The following is a 24443-nucleotide window of genomic DNA, read 5'->3' on the forward strand; positions in this document are numbered from 1 at the left end:
GAGGGGAAAAACCCTCAGTGACTAAGAGAACTTACAGAAATAACCTCAATTTAAATAAAGATGCTATGAAGGAAGGGTTATATCCGACAATTCAATAGCAGAAAGTCTGTGTGCTCAGCCTGACAATTTTATAAATTACAACAGGGTCATCCACCAAATAACATCAAACAAAGTTGTCTTCAATACTCCACAACCTAACGCCTTCTCTTGGGTAACCTTCCACCCTCTCAGAGCTACTATTCTGACTGTGCTGATGTTAAGCAGGTAATATTCTCATTACCCAAGCTGGCCTTGAACTTGCTCAGCAGCCAGAGCTGACGTTGACCTTCTGCTCTTTTCACCTCCCAACTACCTGGACCATAAACATATACCCGATACCCAGGCCACTATTCTAACACCTTTTGCAAGTCTGAATGTCATAAGAATGGTGGCAGAATCTCCAGATTCTTTCTCTCTGTTGATGGACATAGGGATATACTCCCTTACTGCTGCAGAGCACTGCACTGCACTGTGTTTAGACACACTCCCTTACTGCTGCAGAGCACTGCACTGCACTGTGTTTAGACACACTCCCTTACTGCTGCACAGCACTGCACTGTGTTTAGACACACTCCCTTACTGCTGCACAGCACTGCACTGTGTTTAGACACACTCCCTTACTGCTGCACAGCACTGCACTGCACTGTGTTCAGACACACTCCCTTACTGCTGCACAGCACTGCACATTGTGTTTAGACACACTCCCTTTCTGCTGCAGAGCACTGCACTGTGTTTAGACACACTCCCTTACTGCTGCACAGCACTATTCACTGTGTTTAGACACACTCCCTTACTGCTGCACAGCACTGCACTGTGTTTAGACACACTCCCTTACTGCTGCACAGCACTGTACACTGTGTTTAGACACACTCCCTTACTGCTGCACAGCACTGCACTGCACTGTGTTCAGACACACTCCCTTACTGCTGCACAGCACTGCACTGTGTTTAGACACACTCCCTTACTGCTGCACAGCACTGCACTGTGTTTAGACACACTCCCTTACTGCTGCACAGCACTGCACTGTGTTTAGACACACTCCCTTACTGCTGCACAGCACTGCACTGCACTGTGTTCAGACACACTCCCTTACTGCTGCACAGCACTGCACATTGTGTTTAGACACACTCCCTTTCTGCTGCAGAGCACTGCACTGTGTTTAGACACACTCCCTTACTGCTGCACAGCACTATTCACTGTGTTTAGACACACTCCCTTACTGCTGCACAGCACTGCACTGTGTTTAGACACACTCCCTTACTGCTGCACAGCACTGTACACTGTGTTTAGACACACTCCCTTACTGCTGCACAGCACTGCACTGCACTGTGTTCAGACACACTCCCTTACTGCTGCACAGCACTGCACATTGTGTTTAGACACACTCCCTTTCTGCTGCAGAGCACTGCACTGTGTTTAGATACACTCCCTTACTGCTGCACAGCACTGCACATTGTGTTTAGACACACTCCCTTACTGCTGCACAGCACTATTCACTGTGTTTAGACACACTCCCTTACTGCTGCACAGCACTGCACTGTGTTTAGACACACTCCCTTACTGCTGCACAGCATTGCACTGTGTTTAGACACACTCCCTTTCTGCTGCACAGCACTGCACTGTGTTTAGACACACTCCCTTACTGCTGCACAGCACTGCACTGTGTTTAGACACACTCCCTTACTGCTGCACAGCACTGCACTGTGTTTAGACACACTCCCTTACTGCTGCACAGCACTGCACTGTGTTTAGACACACTCCCTTACTGCTGCACAGCACTGTACACTGTGTTTAGACACATTCCCTTACCACTGCTCAGTGCCCACCGCACTTGGTGCCAGGCTGTGTTTATTTTGCTATTGATGTTTATTTGTGCTCCTCTGATTCTGGACTACTTTGACACATACTGTTTCATCTTTAATCAAAACAAATAAAAATGTAGGTTTATCAAGTGTAAGGAGCCACACACAGCAGTATTCTCATTGACCCATGTGACCTGTCTTTGCATGTTTGCTTGTTTCTGTGAGGAAATTATTGCTTTGGGGCATTTATATAATGAAAGTGATGTCATCAATTTGTGCCCTGGTTTTCTTTACCTGGTGGAACACACTTTAATTTCAGCACTCAGGAGGCAGAAGTAGGAGGATCTCTGTGAGCTGGAGGCCAGCCTGATCTATAGAGCGAGTTCCAGGACAGCTAGGGCTATTACACAGAGAAGCCCAATCTTGAAAAACCAAAAAGAATAATTTAAAAAAAAAAGAAGAATGAAACCAAAATGTGAGGGCCAGCTTTAGCCTCTCTAAATGGACTTCATAGAACAACCACATTTGATTCCCCCATAGTTTTAAACTTCTGACACTACTTCCTTTGGAGAAAATACTGCTTCTGTCTTCGGATGTGGCCCTTTAAATGCATGGCGCGTGATTGAGTGCTCTGGACCTGCGCACGGGCGAGCACGAGACGCTGATTTACCTGATTTCCCTTGGACTCCGTCATTTCCTCTTCTTGGGGAGGGGCGGCTGAGCAGGCTGAGCTGGCAAAAAGAGCAGAAGTCATTAGAACACAGTGGCCCTTGTGGGCTCAGCATTATGACCTACAACTTACTACCATCCTTGGATCCAAGAGAAAGCGGGACAATACTCATACTGCTGAGAGGCCAACACCACAAGGGTCACAAGGCTGAGAGTGGGGTGTGCCAGGCAGGGCCACATCCGTGGGGAGGCCTGGGACTGTGTCTGCAGCTCCGAAAGCATAGGCCAGGACAATTGGGAAACTGCTAAGACACACAGGCTCTCTTAGTGGACAGAGACATTTACAAAAGAATTAATTAAATGCAAACGTATCAAGAAAGGTGATGTATTTCCAGGACTGGAAGGTTTATGTTAGGCATATTAGAAGTACAGGTGGTTAAGAGAATTAAATCCATTTTCCAAAAAAAGAAAGAAAGAAAGAAAGAAAGAAAGAAAGAAAGAAAGAAAAAAGAAATCTAAACCAGAAAGGCATTAGACATGCTGGGGGAATTACAGGATTAGAACAGTGAAGGGCTGAAAACTTGACTCAGTGACTAAGACTTTGTTGCTCTACCATCAAGACCCAAGCTGGATTCCAGCAGCCACAGCCCAGAGCTCACAAATGCCTGTAACTCCAACTCCGTGGCAAGGGATCCAGTGACCTTCTCTGGCCACACACACACAAACACACACACACAAACACACACACACACACAAACACGCACGCACACACACACACACACACACGCGCACACACACACACAAAAACACACACACACAAACACACACAAACACGCACACATACAGTGAGTATATACCCACACATTAATTAGTGGGCTCCCTGGGGTTCCATGATTTCCTTACTACTAACTCCCCAGGTTTCTTGATTCTAGGTTGTTCTGCTTCTCTGCCTGAACTGTTCTCAGGGACCTGTCTTTGCATCTGTTGATCCTTTCCTCTTGATCTAGTCTGGATTGAATCCTGTTACTGTATACTTTTCAGTGTATTTGCTATGTTCTTCAACTCTAGAAATTCCATGGTACCTCTTGTTTCCGTCTGCTCCAATTCTCTTTATTCATGCATTGTTCTCTTGACCCTAGTGAGCTTCTTTATAAGATTTATTTTTATTTTTTTTGTCAGATAAGCCCTTTAGCTCTGATTCCCCAGAACTGGCTTCAGGCAATTAATCTCGTATGTCTCTGTGGGAATCTTTGCTGACTTTACATTTCCTCTGACTCTCTGTCTTCAGACAAAGCAAGAATCACTCCCAGCCTTCATGGACTGGCCTTGGGACAGACAGACATCCTGGCCGGGGAATCTGGGGCCTTCTAACACTTCTCTTTCTAAGGAAGCCGCAGCAGCTATATTCTGTCTGCTCTCCCTAGGTCAGACACCTAAAGCCTAAATTGCCATTCCTCTCTTCCTGAGTAGCTAGCCTGTTCCAGACCTGATGGAGACTGCTGAGACACAGCTCTTTCACAGTCCCACAGAACCTAGGGGGAAACGAAAGGACCCAAGGCTTCCTACGCCACCATCTTGCTGATGTCGCTCTTCCCCGCCTTCTCCCCTTCTCCTCTTTCACCTCCATAACTCACTAAATAAATATCCAACCTCACTCTGCATGGCATACCTATCCATGTCTCTGTCTCTCACCTGCCGCATGGCTCCCTGCCCAGGACAGCTGCCTTTGGAGACCTGTGGTGTGGTCTCGTGGCATGCCCATCCATCTGTATCTCCTCGTGGAACTGGTTGCTCCAACGAGGTCTCTCACCCACCATGAGGCTCCCTGCCTGTGACTCACTGCCTCTTATGGCCCACTGCAGCTACTTGGGGAACTGTGCCTTCCCTGCCTCGGACTGGCTGCTCTCAGGACCCGCAGCCCTCAGTCAGCTGCCTGCCACCATTTTGGGGACCTGTCACATGGTCTCATGGCCGGCTGCCTGCCACCACTGTGGGGACCTGCTGCCTACTGCAGCTACTCAGGGACCTGCAGCATTTTACTTTTACCATAACATTGGTACCGTGACTCAGATTTTACTTAAACAATAACAGTGGCCCCTTTCATTTTTTTGTGACTTAAAACTTTCAGCAGGTGCAGTGGTGCACACCTCTGAACCCAGCACTGGGGAGGCCGAGGCAGGTGGATCTCTGTGAGTTCAAGGTCAGCCTGGTCCACATAGTGAGTTCAAGGATAGCCAGAGTTGTATAGTAAAACTATGTTTCAAAAAAATAGAAGATAAAAATTAAAACTTTTTTTCTTCTTCTGTTTGTTTGTTTCTTTTTCAAGAACAACGTTTCTTTGTGTATTCCTGGTTGTCCTGGAACTTACTATGTAGAGCCGGATGGCCTTGAACTCACTCTCTGTGAGCTCTCTGCTGCCTGCCTCAGCCTCCCAAGTGCTCAGTTAAAGGCACTTCTGGGGGCACAGAGGACCCTGTACTCATAGAGAAGCACTAAGAGAACCCAGAATGTTAAACATGTCCAGATGGAGGAAATAAAAATCAAATACCTGCATCCCATCCACAAAGCTGAGAGTGTCCTTTTTTGCTCTCTTTTAAGGGCTAGACCTTGCCCTAATTCCCCAGAATGATTATTCCAGACTCCTCCCTCCTTAAGGCAAGCTGTCACTGGTACTTTGTGGCCTGATGACCTCTATGTTACTGGTCAGAGGCCACACTAGATTCTGGGCCTTTTAGCAAAGAACCTGCCCTCACGATCACACAAACATGGATTCCTGATGTAGTCACCCCTTAAGTTTTATTGTGCACTTGGAACTGAACTGTTTGTTGCCTGGAAACTTCTCCCAAACTGCACTGTTTTAAATATGCTGGCAATGCACCGCCTGGCTCGGACTCCCTGAGGTCTGATCAGGTTGGAGAAGTCAATCTGCACTGAGTTTCCATTCTCATCTCTGCACGGTTCCAGTACGACACCCGCAGGGACCCCCTCACACCAACCTCTCCTCCCATCCCCCCCAGCTCAAACATTTCCCACCTCAATTAACCTGATCAAGAGAGCCCCCTAAAGTGTGCCTAGATGCCCATGTCCCAGCGATTCTAGATCTTATCAAGGTTGAAAACATCAATTAATTGAACATCACACCTGAATTGTTGAACCTGGCTGCTGTCATATGACCAGATTTATTTTACTCTTTCAGAGAAACAAACACCAGCACAGGTACTGAATTCATATACATAATTTGATCTCCTTGTCAATGGAAACAGTGTCTGTATATGGTGGGGAAGGGCCCAGAAGTCCAATAACTGAGTGCCAAGTTCTTGTCCTATTTGTAGCCCAGCAGCACTCAGCTACTGCACTGGACACACCATGTCCCACTACAGCGCCTCAGGGTTCTCATGAGAAAGGATTTGACTCTTTTCATCCCAGAAAGGCAAGTGAGCCTGTCTCTAGTCTGGTCCCAAGTACTCTGTTGGAGAATATTATTTTTAAATGTGTTCCATTTGTTTATGCTGTGGGACAATTGTTTTAATGATGAAAAGATGTGCCGGATTCTTTTATGGTGCATTTGTTTAATTCTGTGAAGCTGTGATTCTTTGCCTGGTCTAAAGAGCTGAATGGCCAATAGCGAGGCAGGAGAAAGGACAGGCAGGACTGGCAGAGAGAATAGGAGGAGAAAAAAAGAGAAAAGAAGGGGCCAGACACAGAGTAAGAATGAAAGTAAGATGTACAGAAGTAAGAAAAGGAAAAACCCAGAGGTAAAGGGTAGACAAGATAATTTAAGAAAAGCTGGCTACAAACAAGCCAATTAACACTCAGGCATTTATAAGTAACAGTAAGCCTCTCTCTCTCTCTCTCTCTCTCTCTCTCTCTCTCTCTCTCTCTGGGGGGGGGGGAGGGAAGGAGGAAGATATTGATTTGGGAGCTGGGTGGCAGACCCCTTGAAGGATCTAGAAATAAGAATATAGAAATGTAGGTACCAGAGATTAGCATGTAGAAAGAAAGACATAGAAAGTCGTAAACCCAGACAAACTACCAACAGCTTTCTTGGCAGTTTAAGGATCGATTGTCCACAGTGGGTCATTTTCTCAGCTGCTTAAGGATCTATTGACAGCAGTGGGTCATTTCATTTTACACCTGGCTGCTCTGTTTACAAGACCAAGCGTCGCTCTGCAAACTGAGAGTTAGCCCTAAGATAACACCCATGCCATCCCCACCCGTCATTAACAACACATATGAGCTGAGTTAACTTTTAAATGATGGGGTCTACCTGACTTTTGGTTGTGCATTTTCCCATACCCTTCCCTACTGTACGAAACCGGCAGTGTCAGGGGAAGTGCAGAGCTTTGGTAAACACCACCAGGGAGCGTCTGGGAAAAACAGCACTGGCCTCAGCAGAAGAGGGACAGGTGTGGGGCGGCGGAAAAGGGGCTTCCTTCTCACAAGACGTCACCTGTCTATCTTTGAATATATACATGCATTTATATGTGTACACACCATGCACATAAGCATGTATATTCATGCATGTTTTAGTTTCCAGTGAAGGTGGTAACAAGCCTGTATTCCCAGCACTTGGGAGCTGGAGACAGGAAGGTCTCCTTAGGTCAAGGTCACCCTGGCTGTAGAATAAGAACACCTCTCAATCGCTCACTCACTCAGTCAATCCACAACAACAAAAGAAAAATTCTACTTTAAACAGAAATTTTTCAAAAGGAAGCTCACATGAAAGAACAGGAGTTTCCTTATGCCTCCCCCCAAGCCTGCCCTGCTGTCTGCTGGGTCCTTTGCTCAAGAACAGTTTCCCGCTCCTACACTAAGGCTACCCACCCAGAGCGGTGAGTGCCTGCATACCGGGCAGGCCTCAAGGTCCCCCACAAGGGAGCCCGGGCACCTTCAGCTTGTGCTGCAGGGTCTCCTGTGCTCTACTGGACCCCACCCTGCCTGTCACGTTCTTCCTTTTGTCCCCGGCTCATTGGGCTACCAGGCGTCCCTGTTTAGGCGCTGAGGAGTTCCATCTGGACGGAACCTTCATCTGGTGATGGATCGAGATAGAGACAGAGACGCAAATTGGAGCACTGGATTGAGCTCTTAAGATCCAAATGAGGAGCAGAAGGAGGGAGAACATGAGCAAGGAAGTCAGGACCACGAGGGGTGCACCCACCCACTGTGACAGTGGAACTGATCTATTGGGAGCTCACCAAGGCAAGCGGGTCTGGGACTGAATAAGCATGGGATGAGACCGGACTTTCTGAACATGGCGGACAATGAAGGCTGATGAGAAGCCAAGGACAATGGCACTAGGTTTCGATCCTAATACATGAACTGGCTTTGTGGGAGCCTAACCTGTTTGGATGCTCACCTTCCTGGACCTGGATAGAAGTGGGAGGACCTTGGACTTCCCGCAGGGCAGGGAATCTGGACTGCTCTTCATTCTCGAGAGGGAGGGGGAATGGAGTGGGGTGGAGGGGGAGAGAGGAAGGGGAGGGGGGAGGAGGGAGGGGTGATGTGTGAGAGGAAGGGGAGGGAAATGGGAAACGGGGAGGAGGCGGAATTTTTTTTAACAACTAAAAAAATAAACAAAAAATAAACAACAACAAAGAAGAGTTTGCTTATAAGCTTCCTCTTGCCCTGCAGAGATACTTAGAGTCCTTGCAGTTGAGAAGGAAGCTCCCACTTATATTTGTTAACCAAAGTGCAAAGTGCTCCCTCCGGACGGGAGGCTAAAAGAGGGATGGGATTCCTAAAATAGCTGACCTATTCTTCCTTAACTCTAGCTTATGTCATCAACTTTTATGTATTTTGCTCATTTCCCCTTCATTTGTATTCATTTTCACTAACTCTTCCCCAAGACAAGGTTTCCCTGTAGCCCTGGCTGCCTCTAACTCAGAGGTCCGCTTCCTCTGCCTCTCCAAGAGCTGGGAGTGCTCCACCACCACCTGGCTCAATTTTACTTTTAAAAACTCTACACAAATGCTTGTAGAAACATTCACTCAGAGTGTTTGCTTTCATCCGGTACATTTGTTCTCGTACTTTCTCGAAAATACTTCAACTTCACTCTTGTATCTGTTAAAAACCAAGAGATTCTTCCATATTAACACAGCACCACTATTACACCAAAAGTGCTGACCACTGGTGAGAAAATAGAATCCAGACAGTCATGGGGCTGGAGAGATGGCTCAGTGGTGGTTAAGAATTCTTGCTGCTCTTCCAGAGGACCCAGGTTCAGTTTTCAGAACCACAGCAGGCAGCTCACCCACAACTGCCTGTAACTCCAGCTCCAGGGAAGCTGATGCCCTCTTCTGGCCTCTATGAGCAGCCCCCCAACAGGTACAACCCACACACATATACTCATATTTTTTAAACCTACTATTCTAACAACCCTATTAAATGCCACCTTTCCAAAGTAAAATTTTTAAATCCCATGATTTAATCAAGAATTTTATACTGTGGCTAGAGAGTAGCTCAGTGTTAAAAGCATTGCTATTCTTGTAGAAGACCCAGGTGCAGTTCCCAGCATCCACACTGGGCACTCGTAATTGTCTGCAATTCCAGCTGCAAAGGCTTCAACACCCTCCAAGGCCACCAAGCACAAATATGGTACATGTACACACATGCAAGACCTCATACATACATATAAAATATTTTAAATTATACTTATCAAATAAATGTTCTCCTGTTTAAATTCATTCAGTGGCTCCTTGTATAGATTTGTTTCTTAAAGCCTTGTAGGTCTCCTCTTTCACTCCTGAAGGTAAACTCCAGCTATATACAAGGATATGCCCTTCTTAAACAAACTACACATCCTGTTCCCATGTCTAGAAACCACACCCTGAGCCGGGCGATGGTGGCGCACGCCTTTAATCCCAGCACTCGGGAGGCAGAGGTAGGCGGATCTCTGTGAGTTCGAGACCAGCCTGGTCTACAGAGCTAGTTCCAGGACAGGCTCCAAAGCCACAGAGAAACCCTGTCTCGAAAAACCAAAAAAAAAAAAAAAAAAAAAAAAAAAAAAAGAAACCACACCCTGAATTCCAACCAGCCTGCTGCTCCTTTACCAAAGTCCCATTCTTAAGTCAAGATCACCTCACTTTTGGGGTGGGGTATTCCTCTATGTGGACTTACTTATTCTCCTGTACCCCTTAAGACAAGATCACCTCACTTTGGGGTGGGGTATTCCTCTATGTGGACTTACTTATTCTCCTGTACCCCTTAAGTCAAGATCACCTCACTTTTGGGGTGGGTATTCCTCTATGTGGACTTACTTATACTCCTGTACCCCTTAAGCTCCCACACTGTGGCATTTATCACTCTGCAACAGTACTCTCTGTTGACCTGCTAGGCTCCCTAGTGTTACGAAGCATTTATGATATAGACTACTGTAAGACTCGGCATTCCATGACACAGCACAGTAACTCACACGGAAAGACGAGGCAAAGTTTGTCAAATGAGTTTGAAAACTCCATCATTAGCATGTTGAGGTTGCTAATGGGAAAACGGAAACTGGGGGAAATAAGCAAAGAGATGGAAACTAGGGGGAAAAGGGATGCTACAAATAAAAAACACTAGACAGAAACAATGTCTTTGTGCTGATGAGCAGAATTTATACACCGAGGGAAAACATCAGTGAGTCTAAAGATATGTCAACACATACTTTCTAAGCATAAACACAAAACAATGGAAAACAGCCAAGCTATGAGACAATACTAAAGCATATGATACATAGATATTATGAATACAAATGGGTTACCAAAAGGAAAAGTATTTTAAGCAATAATATATAGGAATACTATAAACTGATAGCAGATCTGGTCACAACTCTAAAAAGCTCAGAGAACAGAATGTGTGGGGAGTGGGAGGGGGACACACAAACACGGCATACCAAAAATAAAAAGAAGGCTGGCAAAAAACCAATACCATATCTCTACAGAAAAAAGCAAAGAACTATAGTCATCTTTAAAGTAACCACAGATATAAAACAGTGCAGGGAGTGTCTGCCTGAAGAAGAAAACACCAATCCAGAACCGTCTATCAATTTTCAACAGTGATGGACACAGAGAAATTCAAACAAAAACTGAGGGAGTTTATCAAACAGATCTTCCTTCAAGCAATGGTAAGACCTCAGTTGGTCATGGTGGTATACTCACATAAATCCCAGCACTTGCAGTCAGAGGCAAGAAGATCTGAAGGCGGACACCAGCCTGGTATAGGGTAAAAGGGTCAGCCAAAGAAACACACCTGACCTTGAAACCAGAGCCAGCGAAAGAAACACATTTTGGCCCTAAAACCAAAGCCAATGAAACACACCCTGACCCTGAAACCAGAGAGATTAAAAAAAAAAAAAAACCACCTTGACCCTGACACCAGAGCCAAAGAAACACGCTCTGCCCCTGACCAATTCTGCAGGAAAGCCAATTAATCCCTCAACACAAAATCCAGCCAATCTCTGAGTTTGTGCAGGCTCAGGGATTAAAACTGGACCAATTTCCACCCTGAAAATTCTTCACCCTGGAAAAACTCCACCCCTAAGAAGCCCTGTATAAGCTTTGTACTTATTGAGTTGGGAGCTGCCTTTTTCCACCCTGGCAGAGGCAGACACTCTCCTGGATTCCTCCCTCCCAATAAGTCTCTTGAATAAATTTTGGGTTAAGACCTTCTTCCTCTGAGTGGAGCAGGGCAGAGAAATAATAATTTTCACCAGAGCAGGAGCAAGCTGCTACATTTGGGGGAGGGGGTGGTTCCCCCTTAGCAGGGTGGAGCAGAGAAGCAATGGACATCTCTGAAGGGAAACTCCCTTAGTGGAGTGGAACAGAGAAGAATGGACATCTCTACAAGGAAACTCTCAGCAGAGTGGAGCAGAGCTGAGCTGAGCTGTAGTGGCTTTCTCGGAGAGGAGCAGGATTGCTACACTCCTGCAGGGAAACCATCCCCCACCAGAACACAGCTATACCTTCTGACAGCCAGAATAACTTTCCTTTATGAGTTGTAGGTATAGCCTGGCTTTTGACGGCCAGGACGCCTTTCCCTCCAGAGCTGTAACACCTACAGGTATAGCCTGCCTTCTGACAGCCAGGATAACTTTTCCTTCCAAGCTGTGTTATAACCTTTCTCTTCAGAGCTATAGCACTAACATTTTGATGCCGAAACCCAGGACTGACTACCTCCCTAGCTATCTACCATCTCTTCTCCTCTCAGTTCATCGGGATCTCCAATGGGTGACCCTCCAGGGCCAACTAGACTCACTGGGCCACTAAGTGCTACAAAATTGGTGAGGATAAGATTCACTAAGAACAGAAAGAGGAGGTCTTTGTCTATTCCTCAGGGAGGAATGTTGCTTCTATGTCAACCAGTCAGGTATAGTAAAAGACAAGATCCAGCAACTCCAGGTGGATCTCCAACAATGTAAGAACAGCTCGATATCTCAGGCAAGTAGCTCTTTGACAGTCCTACATGGAATTGGACACGGCCCTTCTTAGCCCCCTTTCTCCTGCTTGTCTTAATCCCACTAAGTTGCACCCTGCCTGATAAACCTCTTGTCTAGATTTCTTCAAAAACAGATCTCTAACCAGAATTTTAATCAGTTGCTATTACAGGATTACTAGTCCCTAGCTACAGAGCCAGAGGCCAGTAACTGCCAATTATACTGACAATGAAGATCAAGTTCACCCAAAGGACTTTGAGGCCCTGACTGAACAGGAAGTAGTCTAATGATAACATTGCCCCCTTTCCCATGACCCGACTGTTTATAAACAATTTATAAACAAATAGGGGAATGTAAGCCCCCTTAAGCCAGACAAGTAGCCAGGCCCCTTGCCCAAGGACCTCTATCTGCCAGATTCCACCTACAGAACATTCTTAACTCCCCTTAACTGCTAGACCCTGCCCCTACTCTACAGAGTAAAAAGCCCAATCTCTGAATAGTAAATCTCACCAATATCCACCCTGAAAAGATCCACCACCCCCTTCCCAAGTAACTCATACAAGTCCTTCCTGTTCAGTCTGCTGCCCAAGCAGAGGTAGCCACCCTCCTGTTTTTCCCCTCCCAACAAATCTCTTGTGTGAGGTTTGTTGTGCAGTGTGACTTTCTGGTATTCCTTGGCTTCCAGCTGCCAGGAAACCTTTCCCTCCAAGCTGTAATGCTCACAGTAGTGACGGGCAGATGACAACGGGAAACCACATGACGGGACAATACAGGTCAAAGAAAAATTTTCCTTGGGTCCTTCAGTAACTGATCGAGAGAAAACTGCTTATTTCAAACAACAGTAATATCAATGTGTTAGCTAATTATAGCACAGGGATGAATGATATCAGTGACCAATGTGCATAAAATGCGGGAAGGAGACTTAAGACCACTTAGTAAAACAGCTCCTGTGCTGGGAACAGGACAAGGCGGCTCTGCTTCAAAGTAAACCAAGATGAGTTAAAAAATACATATTGAAAATTCAGGGCAATACTCTTATGTTTTTAAAGAAAATATAAATCGGGGCTGGAGAGATGGATCAGAGGTTAAGAGCATTGCCTGCTCTTCCAAAGGTCCTGAGTTCAATTCCCAGCAACCACATGGTGGCTTACAGCCATCTGTAATGAGGTCCAGTGCCCTCTTCTGGCCTTCAGGCATATACACAGACAGAATACTGTATACTTAATAAATAAATAAATATTAAAAAAAAGAAAATACAAATCAAAGAGTAAAACCAGAGATTACTTATGAAGATCAAATAAAGGAGCTAGAAAAGGAAAACAGGAGCCAAAGAAAAAACAAACAATTAGAAAGGTGTAGGGTAAAGGGCCAGCCAAAGAAACCCACCTGACCCTGAAACCGTGAAGGGAACAAACCCTGGCCCTGAAACTGTAGGGCCATATTATACAGGCCCATATTTCTACACTGTATTTGAAATGAATAAGTAAAGATCTTTTCCCATTCTATAGGCTGATATTATATCTTAATGGCTGTGTCCTTCGCTTTGCAGAAGCTTCTTAGTTTCAGGACATCTCATTTACTTACTGTTTCTCTCAATGTCTGTGCCACTGGGGCCATATTTGATGTGCCAGTGTGTAGTAGTAGGAGCGGCGGGGCTGCGTCCCCGGCACCCGGCCGCCCATATGGCTAGCTCTAGCTTATGCCCCGAAATAATTACACCAAAACTGTATTCTTTTAAACACAGCTTAGCCCATTATATCTAGCCTTTTCTCGGCTAACTCTCGCACCTGGACTAGCCCATTTCTTATAATCTGTGTAGCCCACGAGCTGGCTTACCAGGAATGATCTTAACCTGCGTCTGCCTGGAGTGGTAGAATCATGGCGACTCTCTGACTCAGCTTCTTTCTCCCAGCATTCTGTTCTGTTTACTCCTCCCACCTATGTTTTAACCTATGAGGGCCAAAGCAGTTTCTTTATTGCTTAACTAATGAAATCAACAGATTAATATATGACACTCCCACATCACCAGTGCATCCAAGTGTACTTCTAACTTTTCTTCTATGAGGTTCAGTTTAGATTGAGGCCTTTGATTCATTTGGATTTCAGTTTTGTGCCAAGTGATAAATATGGATCTATTTTCATTCTTCTATATGTTAATATCAAGTTATGCCAGCATCACTAGTTGAATGTGCTTTCCTTTTTCCATTTTCCTATCAGTTAGGCAGTCTTGCAAATTAAAAGGAAGATAGTTTACAAACCTAATTAGATACGCAATGGCTAAAGCCTTAATTATAATATTCTTATGGGAGATCTTGAGCTACAAAGTAAAATTCTTAAAGGGAACAATGACCCAATTTCCAATAGAGAGCTTACAAAAAACTACAGACAGGTACTCAAGCAGGTAGAGTATATTAATCATGATTCAGCTATGGCAAGTATGTATGATAAGTACAAAACTTATTCTACAGCAGTTTTACGGAAAAACAAAGTTTTTATGGCTGCATCTTCCTGTTTTTGCCAGTTAAGAAATTAAACTCTTAATTTGAAGCAGAAGCTTGTCTAGTACAGAGGAGCAAGGATGAACCTAGGAGATGATTTAGCAGAGAACTGACTATGGTCAATGTTCCTTATACTACGCAACAGATTAACTGATAATTTTAAGATAGTGATTCTTGGACAGTTGTGTGTGCTCAATTAAAAAGCCAAAGTAAGCCGGGCGGTGGTGGCGCACGCCTTTAATCCCAGCACTCAGGAGGCAGAGGCAGGCGGATCTCTGTGAGTTCGAGACCAGCCTGGCCTACAAGAGCTAGTTCCAGGACAGGAACCAAAAGCTACAGAGAAACCCTGTCTCGAAAATAAAAATAATAATAATAATAATAATAATAAAGCCAAAGTAATAATGTTTTCCCAGCTGACCGCTGCTGCTATTCACACAACTATATTTTGCTAATGTTATAGCTAAAGATCCCTTAAAGGATGCCATGCTAAATTTTCAAATGGCTCTGCCAATGGAAGAACTGCATATATGGTTAATAATGAAAAGGAATTGTGGAGTGTGTCATGGCTCCTTGAAAACAAAAGGATAAAAGCTGCAGGCAGATCTGGCATGATGACACCAAGGTGACCAAACCCTTGCAATGAATTATAAAAAGACCTGACCCTATAATAATTTGGGGCTGAGGATGTGTTTGTGCTTTTTCACAGAAAGAAATAAACTGGGTGTGATGACTGCATATGCAGTAAAGGAGTGGCAGACCCGATGACATCACAGCTGCAAACGCCCCATAGAGGCTGGAGAGGAGTCCATGGTCCAGTCTCCCCGGCACCCAGAGAGGCGTGCCCGGTCTGCGGGACCTGCTGCTCTGCGCTGTGCTGCAGGATGCCATGCTGCTCTGAGGACAGATGCTGAGCTGCTGCCAGACTCGGGACACACAGTCCCAGAGGCCCTACTGAGATGACCTGACAGCAATGACTGCAGTTTTCTGCAGCCTCAGTCCTGTTTGCTTTGGAGCTGAGAGGCAGACTGAACATTTGACTGTTTTAGTCTCTGCAACACAGAACTCATTTTGATTGAAATATTGGACCTGAGAACTAAGACCTAAGCTCTCCCCTCAGGGAAAGAAAGACTCAATAAGGAATGGCTGAAGCCCTCTTCACTTAGAGGAGGCAGCCTGGGGGTTTAACTGCTGCGCAGCCTGGAACTGGTATCTGACAGCACCAATGTCATTGTTCCCACCCATCAGAAGAGCTTTTCTTGTCTTTTGATTAATATGGATTTAAGAAGATTGTGATATGTTAATTGTGGATTTATTGTTAATCCCCATTCTAGAATTATGGTATTGACCTGGTGATGTTTGTAGCTGCTTATAAGATGTTGAGAAAAGTTTGACAAGCCCTGTAAATGTTTGGGTTTAATGCATGTGTTCAGAATTTTAGATTTTGATACAATGTAAAAAATTTAAGACCAGCTGAAGAAACATTTTCAACTCAGGTGATCCTCCTGTCATATAACTAGGAGACTGTAGCCTTTAGAAGCATGATTATTCATAATACATTAAGATTTCTCCTGTCGCTGGCAGTGGTGGTGCACGCCTTTAATCCCAGCACTCGGGAAGCAGAGGAAGGTGGATCTCTGGGAGTTCAAGGCCAGCCTGGTCTACAAGAGCTAGTTCCAGGACAGGCACCAAAGCTACAGAGAAACCCTGTCTCGAAAAACCAAAAAAAAAAAAAAAAAAAAAAAAATTTCTCCTGTCTAGAAAGTATAGCTCCAAGACACAGAGCCCAAAGGTATCTCTCTCCCTTAATATTTTTTGTTCACAGAGGTCGGCAGTCAGAGATGGGCTTAAAGCTTCTTCTCCCCAGTAGCCTAAGACAGGAGCTCACATGATTGAAATGCTTGTTCCAAGGATGGGCAAATTTGGGTAAATGAAGGAGTCTTTGCCTAATGCAGACTTGATCATCTGTTCTGTTACAGAAGCACAGATTTTATTAAAATTAATAAGAGGGAGTGAATTGTAGTGCCACATTATACAGGCCCATATTTCTATATTGTATGGCGGCCAGAATTTCAGGCCACAGTTTGCACCTGGCCACACAGGAGGTGGTCACCTAGCCTTTTGGGATAAACTGACACCATCCTAAACAAAGGACAGGATACGCTAATGTCACTCTGCTCCTTCTTTGTAATTTGGGAGGTCGCCTGGGAAAGAGGTATTAATTCAGTCTACATGACAGAGCAGGCATAGATAGGAAGACGACAAAATGGGCATAGAAAGGTGTGGATGTGACCACAGTCATTCTCCTGGTTATCTAGGAAACAGAGTGCTAATGAACTTCCCCCTCAGTTTATGCTTTGGTATAAAAGCTGTTTGGAGAATAAACGTGGGTGAATTTTCTGGATGTAAACTCAGGATTCCATGAGGGATCCCTGAAAACTCCCTCCTGATAAAATCATGTGAGTTGTGTCCGGGACCACAACATGAAACCAGAGCCAATGAAAGAAACACACTCTAACCCTGAAACCAGAACCAAAGAAACCACTCAATCCTGAAACCAGAGTCAAAGAAACACACTTTGGCCCTGGAACCAGAACAGGAAAAAAAAATACTTTGTTGCTATAACCAGAGCCAAGTTTGCCCTGACCAACTGAAGATAAAACCAACCAATCCCTGAACACAAAATCTAGCCACCCTGAGCTTGTCCAAGATCCAGGAGATTAAAATTTGACCAATTCCCACCCTGAAAATCTTCTCCTTGGAAAAAAAATCTCCACTCCTAAGAAGCCCTATATAAGCCCTGTGCCTGTTCAGTTGGCAGCTGCCCTTCTCCACCCTGGCAGTCAGCAGCTCTCCTGGATTCCTTCATCCCAAATAAATCTCTTGAAAGTTTTGGGTAAAACAGAATCTCTGCTAGGAAACTTTCTTTGTAGAGTGGAGCAGAGCTCAACCGCTCCAGACTCTCTGTTCCAGAGTAAAGGGATTGCCACAGATGTGCAGAGAGACCATCCCCCTCCAGAACACAGCTTGTCAGGAAGTCAGCCTTCCTCCTCACAGCTGCAGGTAACCAGGATCCCTTCCCTTCACAGCTGGAGGTACTGCCTGACATCCCACAGTCAGGGTGTCTTTCCCTCCAGAGCTATAACACTTGCACATGGCATGTATGTTTCTTCTAGCAGGAACAAAAATGGCTTAAAATTGTATTATAGTGAAACACAATGTTTGTATATATTTTATTAAAAAAAATTTTAGGCTGGGCAGTGGTGGTATATGCCTTTAATCCCAGCACCCAGGAGGCAGAGGGAGGAGAATCTCTGAGTTCTAGGCCAGCCTGTACTACACAGTGAGTTTCAGGTCTGCCAGAGAAATCCACAGGGAAACCCTATCTCAAAAAACATGGCCTGAAACTTACTATGTAGACCTGGCTAGACTGGAACTCACAAAAATACACCTGCTTCTGCCTCTCTAGTGCTGGAATCAAAGGAGTGCAATACCACACCTGGCTTGTATTTTAAAAATAAATTATATACTTTAGGTGGTAAGTGGGTAAATAAACATATAGATATCCTAAACTGTTTTTTAAAATCCAGTTTTGTACACACACACACTTAGAAACAACGACCATACCAATAGTAATAAGCATTATTATAAATGTAATGGTCTGTCCTGTCCCTTTCAGAGACAAGCAGTGCCCACTCCCCCCCCCCCCGCCGACCTCTCTCCCTTCCCCACCTTCTCTCTCTCTCTCTCTCTCTCTCTCTCTCTATCTCTCTCTGCTTCTCTCTCTGCTCTTTTCCCTTCTCCTCAGAACCCACTAAGTAAATAGCCACTTTCTCTGCATGGCACGCCAAATAGGTCTCTGTCTCTCACCCGCCATGCAGCTCCCTGCCTGGGACCAGCTGCCTTCATGGCCCGCTGCCCACTGCTGCCACTCGGGGACCTGCAGCATTTCTGCCACTGCACCCCTCGGGAAACCACAGTGTTTTGTCTAAACCATAACAACAAAGGTCTTTTAAAAACATGATTAAAAGTTATTTTCTTTTTAATTATTACTTAGGCTGTGCATGCACACTGGAGGTCAGAGAGTGTCAGATCCCTGTGGCTACAGCTACAGCAGTGATGAGCTGCCTGATGTGGGTGCTGGGGATCAAACTCAGGTCCTCTCCAAGAACAGCATGTGCTCTGAACCACGGAGCCATCTCTCCAGCCCTAATTATGGTTCTAAGTGCTATTTCTCCCTGAGCCATCTCTCCAGCCCTAATTATGGTTCTAAATGCTATTTCTCCCTGAGCCATCTCTCCAGCCCTAATTATGGTTCTAAATGCTATTTCTCCCTGAGCCATCTCTCCAGCCCTAATTATGGTCTTAAATGCTATTTCTCATTAAGAGAAATTGGGACACCATGCATAAAATAATGACTTCATGCCTAGAGCAGGAAATGTTCAAAATAAATAGCTGGGTGATAACACAAATAGAGGAAATTATAAAAATCTATTGGGGACTCAGAAGCCACCTTGAAGGGTTATTGAAAATAAGAAGTTTGAACTTAAGATAAGAAGTAATTGCAAAAACTTGAAACACTAGTATGTTGAAATCAATGAGTATATAATAGTAATACAAACAAAAGCTTAGGAAGAGATGCCAGAGGCTAGCTGGAAAATGGCTCAGTGGTTAAGAGCACAGGCTGCCCTTGCAAAGGGCCCAGGTTCAGTTCCCAGCACCCACACTAGATGGCTACAAGCATCTGTAAATACCTAGTTCCACGGGATTGGACTATGGCCCCTGAAGGCACTGCATACACTTGTGTGCACAAAGGCAAGTAGGCAACCATAAATAAATCTCTGTGAGTTCCAGGCCAGCCTAGTCTACAGAGCAAGTTCCAGGGAAACCTGTTACACAGTAAAACCCTGTCCTGAAAGAGAGAGAGAAAAACAGACAGACAGACACACTTTAGAAACAATTCAATGTCCCTAAATCCTATAATGGGGGGAAAAAAAGTCCATGTATTCCCTTTCTCTTATACAAACTGTCTCTAAATAATTGATGAGGGATTTTTCTTTCTTTAGGAAAATATTTCAGTTTGTAAAGGCAGAAGAAATAATAGTGACAATGACAGACCAATCATTAATTTTTTGTTGAGTCTTGCCATGTAGCCCAGGTTAACCTAAAACAGGTCATCTCCCTGCCTCCATCATGTCCAGCTCTTTCTGTTCTGTTTACCAGATGTCTGAAAACCAAAACTGAAAAACCTCCTTTTTGTTGCCCATCTCAGCCCCTCCGTGGCTCCACCAATCTCTCATTGTCCCCTCCGTGGCTCCACCGATCTCTCATTGTCCCCTCCGTGGCTCCAACAATCTCTCATTGTCCCCTCCGTGGCTCCACCAATCTCATTGCCCCCCATCTCAGCCCCTCCGTGGCTCCACGGATCTCTCACTGTCTTTCAGTACCTTCCTAGTCCCGCCTTTTCATCTGCTCAGTTCAGAACTGTCAGTTGGGGCTGCGGGGGCGGGGTATGTGTGTCATGGCCCAGCGGGAGGGCACTTGCTCTTGCAGGTTGGATTCCTAGCACAAACACAGCTCTCAATGTCCAGAGGACCCAAGGACACTGCACACACATGATGCACAGGCATACATGCAGATAAAACACCCACACACAAAATAAAAATAAAGCTTTTTTAAAAGTCCACACTCAGAAAATACAATAACTCATTTTAACACAAGGCCTCCCGGTTCTCTTTCACATCACTCCTGCTGGCTTCAAGTGCGGATCTGGGTTTGTGTTTGCTTTGCTTTGCTTTCTCTTCAAACCCCTAACACCTCTTTCCAGTCTCTCAGCTGGGTCAGGCTGGGTCTTCTTCAGCTGACTATAAAGTTGAAGGAGTGTGGAGAAAAAGCTTGCAGGATCTCATCAACCACCTGCTTGCTGGCCTGTCTCTTGTCCAGTTGCTTCTTCCTTCTCTCTTCCTACTAGTGTGAGCATGTTCCACGCTAAGGCGTACTCTGCCATCTGATCCTATCAGCTCTGTCTCGTTAAGCACATACACATTCCTCCCTCGGTTTTTTTTTTTATAGTTCTTTCATCCTGCATATTTTGATTTTGGGGGTGTGGGGAGGTAGATTTCTTAAGAACTATCTGGATTTGTTTTCTCCAGTTTTTCTTCTCTAGTTCTCCTTGGCTTCATAATCCACTGAATTTTTTCAGAGCCACCAATGAATTTTATGTTGCTAAATTCAATGACTCTTTATCGTCAGTACCCTATCTGTAGTGCTTGACAGTTTTCATTAAGATAGACTCGTTTCTAACACATCCGCCTCATTTCCTCTGACTTTTCTAGCTGGTCTCTGTCAGACATTGTTGCTAATTCTCCACTATCCCTCAAATGTCAATCATTAGAGTAACGCCCAAATCAGTTCTTCACCTCTGTCTTTTTCCATCCACTCTAAGTGATCTCATTTATCCTTCAGATTTTCAGAATTATTTATATGCTGATAATTCCCCATTCTAGGTCTCTTGAACGTCACACTTGTATATGCAGCTGCCAACGTGACATCACACTTTACACACTATATCCCAAACTAGAATCTCATTAGCGCCTTGAGTAAGACTTGCCTCCATTCTCAAGAACTGATTCTTAGCCAGGCAGTGGTACCGCACACCTTTAACCCTAGCACTCAGAGGCAGGTGGATCTCTGAGTTGGAGGCCAGCTGGCCTAAAGACTGAGCTCCAGGACAGTTAAGGCTACACAGAGAAACCTTGTCTCCAAAAACCAAACAACAACAACAACAAAATCAAATTCTTTTCTTTTGACTTTAAATATATATTTATTGTTTGAGAAAGTCTTTGCCAAATATAAAATGGCTGTTGTGACTCTGAAAAAGTTTTGCAAAAGTGAGGTTAAAATGGGATACACACTTGCTTGGTATAGTGATATACACCTTTAATCACAGTGCTTGGGAGTCAAAGACAAGTGGGTCTTCATGTCAAAGACAAGCCAGCCTAGTCTTAAAAAATCAAATTCTTAACCTAATCAACACTGAACTACCTTGTTACATTTACATTCTGCATCAATTCTGCTTGAGCATTGGAGTGAGAGGCAACACTCATTCTCACTCGGACCATTTTAGGTTTCCTAACTGGTCTCTGCTCCTTCCCTCTCCCTGTGCCCGCCCTTTCTGCATTCCTTTTCCAGCTGTTCAGCCTCCAGGGCAGCCAAAGCAGCCACTAAGCAGATAAATTTATTCCCAAAATACTCAGTGTAAAAGCCAAAATCATTACGATGGACTGCAAAGCCCAATTTCCTCTGCGCGCCTCCCTCCACCAAGCTTTCTTCTCACATCTGGAACTAGGCTTCCTCATTTGTTGTTTTACCCAGCACCTGCATTTTATCCAAGAAGGCATGAAAACCTCGAAACTTTTTTTTTTTTTTTTTTTTTTTTGGTTTTTCGAGACAGGGTTTCTCTGTGGTTTTGGAGCCTGTCCTGGAACTAGCTCTTGTAGACCAGGCTGGTCTCGAACTCACAGAGATCCGCCTGCCTCTGCCTCCCGAGTGCTGGGATTAAAGGCGTGCGCCACCACCGCCCGGCCTTCGAAACTTTTAAGCTGCAATTGCCATGTATGCAGAGATCCTTCCTCAGCTGTATTGGTCCCCACCTGCTTTCCTCCCATCATCTCCTGTATGCAGCGATCCTTCCTCGGCTGTACTGGTCCCCACCTCCTTTCCTCCCATCATCTCCTCGAGGCTCCTGTATGCAGAGATCCTTCCTCGGCTGTGAGGGTCCCCATCTCCTTTCCTCCCATCATCTCCTCACGGCTCCTGTATGCAGCGATCCTTCCTCGACTGTGAGGGTCCCCACCTCCTTTCCTCCCATCATCTCCTCATCATTCCTTTCAACATCCCCTCCCTGGCCTCATCATCTAAAACTAAATATCTGATTCTAAAGATCCTCCTATTTTGACTCTTTTCTTAGTGTTTTTCAGCATCTGATATTTTGGTTCACTTACTTTGTTTATTATCTGGTCCACAGTGATGTGAGTATCATGGTAGCTGAGGGGCTGGTTCTTCTCTTCACTGCTCTATCCCAAGCACCAAAAACTGTGACTGATAGGTGTCCAACATTCAATCAATTTTCAGTTTCTAAAAGGATTTTCAGCAGAGGAAGAACTCTGGAAACAAAAGCAGAAAATAAAACATTACTTTAGAAAAACAAATCACAAAATGCTTGATTTTGGTAACAAGTACTGCAAACTCAATTTGAGTTTTTGTTTGTTTTTCGAGACAGGGTTTTTCTGTGTAGCTTTGGTGCCTGTCCTGGAACTAGCTCTTGTAGACCAGGCTGGCCTCAAACTCACAGAGATCTGCCTGCCTCTGCGTCCTGAGTGCTGGGATTAAAATTGTATTTTATAACTACAAAGTTAATAAAGATTACCATCACTTATAGCATGTATTGCTATCTGGAGTGTATCTCTATTCCAATATTACTGAAATGATAGGGATGAATCTATTATTTTAGTAATATTGTAGGATGTTAGAACCTTGCATTGGGAAGAAAAGTTTAGATTGAGGGAGACTTTAATGAGGATTATTACCGTACCAATTCTACTTCGAAAAGCCTACCCGAGCATGGGAGGGAGGAAGAAGATACATTGGAGCATTGCCAAACAGTTCTTCATGAACTTGGTTTATAACTTCAAGAGGGTGAGAAGACACAAATTATTCGGGAGACAGCTGTATATATGTATACCAAGGAAAATGGAAACAGTAGCCATTTGAAATTGTTGATGTCGCTAGGTTAACAACATATTATTAAATGAAACTTGGGCTACGGAACTGTATATATGCGCTTGCTCTTTTAAGCCACCATGCTTGTTATATGAGCACATAATGCAAGTGTTTATATTCACGGAGTGTAAAAACCTAAATTTAACAGGACCTATGTGCCTAGTAGAACTGAATAATTTTTTGTTCTTTGGGCTTTTCTGCATCTTGATATTTGAGGAAGGGCTTTTCTGTATCTTGATATTTGGGGAATGGAGTGGGGGCAGCAAGGCGAATAACACAAAAAGCTTGTCAATACATGAAAATAAATCGTCAAATACTCAGGCGTTGGGGCTACTAATATTTCGTGCAGAAACGCATTTTCCATTACTATAAACGACTAAATGGAGCAAACATGGTCTCCACACATCTACACACACAACTCTTCCTACCTAACTTCCACCCACAGAGTTTCTCTTTCATTCGTTACCTCAGTCATGCACATGTGCACCCATGTTCGTAAAGGCACATAAAGGATAACGAGCAAATTGCAGCCACATCACGCCCAGGCCATGGCCGCTGCAAACGGCCGGCATCGCCTCCTCCACAGGACCCGGCTCCACAGGGCCCCACTCCCACCCAGCACAAAGACTGCCGGCCTCCGGGCTAACGGCTTCCCGGGAATCACCGCCGAGCCCGGTCACCGGCTGCGATCCCACATCCCACCGCCGCCCAATGCTCACAGCCCGGGGGGACTACGAGCCGGCGCAGCGAAGGCTGGCGGGGGAGAAGCGCCACAAACCTGGGTCCGTTAGAAGCTGGGTAGCACTTCCCAGAGGGCCCCGCGGCTCGCCCGGCGGGTCTGGCCTCCGGTGAGCGAACCGGGAGAGTGCCCAGGTGAGGGCGCCCCGCTCCAGGAAAGGGATCGGCTTAGGCCTGCACCGGCCCTGACGGCCCAGCGTCTTTGGGGCAGCGGCTTCCCTCCGGCCTGGTTTTAACAGCCCGGGTCTGCGGCTTGCAACTGAGAAGAATCAGAATGGGTCCGCCGCTTTCTTGCTCCGCACTACATTTCCCAGAGGCCTTCGCGGCCTGAGATTTGTCGCACACCTAAAGGAAAAGCAGTCCCTGCTCCTGCTGAGAATCTCAGGGTTAAGAAGTCTGGTCTAAACAGGAAGCACGGTTGAGTTTATTTAGTTCCTACGTGGCTGGTCGTCCAAGAAAGCCTTTCTCTCAAGGTCTGGCATTTAGACAAAAGCCCCCATTCCCTCA

The 24443-nt window shown here is 45.2% G+C and overlaps 1 protein-coding gene across 4 annotated transcripts in view; it reads right to left on the minus strand.

Annotated features, from left to right (window-relative positions):
• The window catches only part of LOC121449644 (zinc finger protein 569), a 38639-nt gene that overhangs the window by 11299 nt on the left and 2897 nt on the right, over positions 1-24443 (minus strand). Inside the window, exons 1-3 of one of the 4 annotated variants that reach the window (XM_041654223.1) lie at positions 23977-24194; positions 22421-22582; positions 2512-2572 (exon numbers count right to left, since the gene is read on the minus strand). In XM_041654223.1, coding sequence (XP_041510157.1) covers positions 2512-2535 — 24 coding nt within the window. In that variant the 5' untranslated portion in view covers positions 2536-2572; positions 22421-22582; positions 23977-24194. The other 3 variants (XM_041654225.1, XM_041654226.1, XM_041654227.1) reach the window with 3 other exon arrangements.

This window comes from Microtus oregoni, unplaced genomic scaffold (genome assembly GCF_018167655.1).
Source record: "Microtus oregoni isolate MIOR12 unplaced genomic scaffold, Mior012 000006F_ref0000085, whole genome shotgun sequence".
In the NCBI taxonomy this organism is placed as follows: Eukaryota; Metazoa; Chordata; class Mammalia; order Rodentia; family Cricetidae; genus Microtus; species Microtus oregoni.